Source organism: Apostichopus japonicus, chromosome 9 (assembly GCF_037975245.1).
Source record: "Apostichopus japonicus isolate 1M-3 chromosome 9, ASM3797524v1, whole genome shotgun sequence".
Lineage (NCBI taxonomy): Eukaryota > Metazoa > Echinodermata > Holothuroidea > Aspidochirotida > Stichopodidae > Apostichopus > Apostichopus japonicus.
Window position 1 is genome coordinate 10,393,713 of NC_092569.1, and position 4,983 is coordinate 10,398,695.

General features: G+C 35.6%; 1 protein-coding gene across 1 annotated transcript; it reads left to right on the forward strand.

Annotated features, from left to right (window-relative positions):
• Positions 1-293: 293 nt before the first annotated feature.
• LOC139973611 (alpha-amylase-like) lies at positions 294-4,455 on the forward strand. The gene is made up of 2 exons (XM_071980414.1): positions 294-433; positions 3,435-4,455. Exon 2 carries the CDS (start codon positions 3,438-3,440, stop codon positions 4,086-4,088), a length of 651 nt encoding a protein of 216 aa, XP_071836515.1. The 5' UTR covers positions 294-433; positions 3,435-3,437; the 3' UTR covers positions 4,089-4,455.
• Positions 4,456-4,983: the final 528 nt, after the last annotated feature.

Sequence of the window (4,983 nt, forward strand, 5' to 3'; positions counted from 1 at the left end):
GTGTGTGTGTGTGTATATACCTTTGTAAGTTTGATTTTTCTTGGGAGCAAATATAAAGGTACATATACTGGAATATACAGAGTGTTACATTATTGTGTATAAACTATTATAATATACCTCATATTTGTGTAGACGTGGATATTGACAAGTTGTAACCTTCGTCGTTGTTGTTGTCATATACCAGGATATTTTACACGAGCACAAGATCGGATAACTTATATGAATATTGACACGTCTCGTTGCGTCCTCGTAAGATATATATTTGATTGGCGGTCAAAGTTCACAAACACAGCACCGCCCTAACCCTGGGGATTAGGTATAAAACTACATGTCATGATATAACTGTCACCTTTCTTCGAGTTGCCACGGAACAAGAATCCAGTGTTGCAATCCTGTACACGACGAAGTATATCTAAAGTGGTCCGCAAGATTTGTAAGTTGCTTATCGCTATCATGATATTTAAACTAAGATATTTTGTAACCCTTTTCTTGCTGTGATTTATCCAGAATTATACAATTTCTTAAGATGTCAAAATTAATAGCTGTATCTCTGTATTCTGGGATAAGAATGTATTGTTACATTTAGACTATATGTGACTCTATATAAAGTATATTAATAACTATAGAAATTATAACCTGTGATCTAAGTTTTTAGACCTATATATCGGATGCAGTGGCTTTATATAAACGTTCGCCTAAAGGACAGTTTAATATCCTAAAATATATTTACATTTCCTGATTACATTAAACGCGTGAAAATTCAAAGAGGATATGCGTAACTGTTTAATATAGATGTTTATAACAAAAATAGTGTTCAACAAAATTAGAATTTATAATTATATAAGTTTAATGATGCCGCTGAAAGAAGAGCCAAGTGCGATTTTATCTGGAAATGTGAGATAATTGAATTCCACTCGATCATAATCATAAGATAATTTGGGTAAAAGTCAATATTCGAAGAGGCAAATTAAAAAAAAAATGTGGTAATTTACATTGTTATTTTATGGCTGCATTTTTTTTATTATGGTCAACTTTTTGTTAAACACTGTTATTGAGAATGGGGGAGGGTGGGAGGGTGGGCAAGGTCAAGTGGTTAAGACAGTGGCGGACATGTAATCTAAGAGTTGCAGGTTCGACTTCGAGTCCTGATCAGATGATTGCGTTGTGTCCTTAGGCAAGGCACTTTATCTCCATTGCCTCTCTTCACCCAGGTGTATAAATGGGGACCTGTGAGGTAACTTGGGAATTTAGTTGTGTGCACCGGTTTGTGGCTGCACCCTATAGGATGTCCCCGGATGACACGTGTATGTGGTGCACTGTGGTGCCCCAGGAGAGATTGTTTTAAATGTGCTCATTTCGGTGTGTGGGTGTGACAAGTATACCGATGACCAGGGGTTAAGTTGTAAAGTCGTGTCAGAGGACCTTGGCCTTGAACAAGACTGTAAACTTTCAACTTAGAATATGCAAACAATCAGAATTCATCATGAAACTACAGATTTAAAATTTATTCATTTCATGTTCACACATTTAGGTATCTTATATCTCGACATATCACTATCTGATTGGGCTCAGATTGAGAGATGAACACAATTTTCTGAGTTTCATGACTTGTTTGCACATATTAAAATATTGATATATATATGTATATATATATATATATATATATATATATATATATATATATATATATATATATATATATATATATATTTATATATATATATATATATATATATATATATATATATATATATATATATATATATATATATAAATATATATATATATATATAATTATTCTGTTGTCAACGATTCAATGTTCCGAAAGGACAATTTTAACAAGCAGTAAGAAACGATTGAATCGCCTTATGTGTTTGGATTTTCAAGGGACGTGAAATACCGTCAAACTACCAGTCTTTCAGACTTAAATTTTACTTCCGAGATATAGGACATTTTTAACAAGCAGTATAAACGATTAAATCGACGTCTTATGTGTTTGGTTTTTTCAAGGGACGTAAAATACTGTCAAGCTACCCGTCTATCAGACTAAAATTTCACTTTCCGAGACATAGGATATATTTTTACAAGGCGTAATTAATATATATATATGTATATATATATATATATATATATATATATATATATTAATTACGCCTTGTAAAAATATATCCTATGTCTCGGAAAGTGAAATTTTAGTCTATATATATATATATATATAGATATAGATATATATAGATATATATATATATAGATATATATATATATATAGATAAATATATGTATCTACATGTGAATATGTATATATATACATATATATATACATATATATATATATATATATAAATATACCGGTACATTACAAGAGCGTGCTGGTAAAATCGTTCCGCATCAGGGGAAAGACATGGCAAAGTATTTTATTTCATCTCATGTGCGACGTACTGCAGGGGGTGAGATATCGTTATTTATTGACAGTTTTTTAAAGAAAAGGTGGTACTTAATTTGATTCCACTTCATACGGTTTCAACTCATGTTCAGTAAGCCAAAGTTTTCAGTTTTAGTTGTATGATATATCAATTGAATTTATAAAGGTATTTTGAAGTTGACTAACTTTGCATGCAGTGATACGAAGATCAACCTCTCTTATATACAGTCAATCGTACACGCAATCGATTCATCTTAACTACATTTTGAAATAAGTTATTCATGTAAATATAAAAAACCTTTACCACTATTGAAGTATAAAGTTATATCACAGGCAATCAACATTTGGTTTTCCAGTACCCCTCTCCCACCTCCCCAATTAACTTAAATCTTTGGTTTAGAGAGATGGCACCCTGTAATTTCACGAAATTTTGTATGGGCATAGGTATATCACACAAATTATATGCAACTGAGTTGAAGAAAAGTGTGTGTGGGGGTGGATTTGAAATCAAATCAATTTTATTTTTGGACAACGTGTGTGTGTATAATGTACCCGACGTAGCCTATCATATTTTTTTCCGTCCGCCAGCTCATAATCTCGTGGTATTAAGCTCAGATCCGGGCAATTCAAGCCCTCTGACAAGAAATGGCAAGGGCCTACATGTAAGGATCAATGAGGAACCCGGGAAAATATGGGATAAATGATAACGTATCCTCTTTTTCATAATTTACTTAAGGAGACGGGGCCAGGGACATAACCGTCCCCCGAGCCCGACTTAACTCTCGACGCTACCGATCGCAGGCAAACGTGAATTCGACTTTCATTCATTTTAAATGTCTGGTCGTTTGATTTTCACTTTGAATTAAAAAAGGCGTCGACAGATAATCGGCACTATCGGTTACTGTTAGTAATAAATTTAGCACTATATCGGGGACGTTACTCATTTTTTATTCTCATTGCATATCATATCATTTCATTTCTCTCTTCTTTTATTTTTATTTTTTATTAACAGAAAATGGGTTCCAGTATAATACTCGTCCTTACTTTCATTGCCTGTGTTCAATTGAGCTTGGCTGAAGATGAAACGACAGCTCCTACAGACGATTTTCAAAGGACCGTCATCTTCATCCAAAGGCAAACTGCCTACGGACAAGACTTGTTCCTCCGTGGCGGTAGCGACAACGGTGAAGAAACAGGTGCTGTCCCCATCGAACACCGACTTGATGGAGGAGAAAACGAGAAATTCAAAGCCTGGAAGGTTGGCGACAATTACCTTGACTGGTATGGAGCAGAGAATGGCCAGGGTAGCTTTGGTGGAACCGCAGCATCCGGGACACCAATGGTATGGACGACCAATAACGAGACATACTCGGCCACAGTCAGCGAAGATGGTTTCGGCTACAGCGAGTTGAATGAATGGGGTGACCACTACTGGATGGTTGACGTAAACATGGACTGTAGTCAGACCGAAAATGGATGGTTCGAAGTGAAGAGGTTTTTGCCAGGTGAGGGCTGGGAGGGTGACGTATGGCAGAATGAGATATGTGATGGCGATGCTGGTGATGAAGAGCGTCCTTACACATCTCACAACCACTTTGGACGTTGCGGATTCATCAATGTGTTTACTTCTGAATCAAACGACTGCTATATTAACAGCTTCGAATAAAATATGTTCATGTTTTGGCGATTTCATGCACTTTTAACTGATATTTGTAACGCTAAGTATGAAACTCATCGTACTCATCATTATATCAAAAAAGGTGACAATCACCCATTGCATGATCAAACCTAATCTTCCACACCCCCCCCCCCCTTCCTCAACGTTTCAAATAGTTATAAATGTGCTATATACTTGCTTCCTAAAACTACCAAAATCCCCCACCCCACCACACAGCTGCAGTTCCTCTCTATGTTACTCTATGTTGAAAATGTCATCGAATTATAAAGATCCATATCTTTTTCTTTTCATAGACACTTCTCATATGTTTGATTGGTTGTTATTTCCAAAAATATATAACCACGGTAAAACTTTCTCCAGCTTTTCTTGCGCTTTCTTATTGTAAAATAAACCTCTGTGGTAGACACTGACATAGGCACTTCTATACAATCAGAGGTCGGGGCGTAGGTACTTAAGGGTGGCCGCTCTTCACCAAAGAATCATGCATCCTCTGCAAAAGCGGTGAACGAGTGAAATGGTTTATCACGCTCTTTTGATAAATTGAATGTGTTTTACTTCCCTTTATAGTGATGCACAGCTATTAAAGTTTTTCCCGAATAATGGTTTCATGCCACCGAGCGGCATGCCCCATACTTTAATAATTAACTGTTGGTGATTACTGTCATGTTAATTAGTTTAGATCATTTGGAACCTCAACGACGGTGCACCACCCTGCACCCCACCCCACCACACCTCAACTCCTCCCTCTCAATCTATCGTTGCAACAAATGTTGAGAGTAATCATTAGTATCAGATTCTGACAACATGAATTTATTTCCATTTATTTATAGAGAATAAACAATATCTCTTAATTTTGACCAATTGATTAAAGGGTCATGCTGTT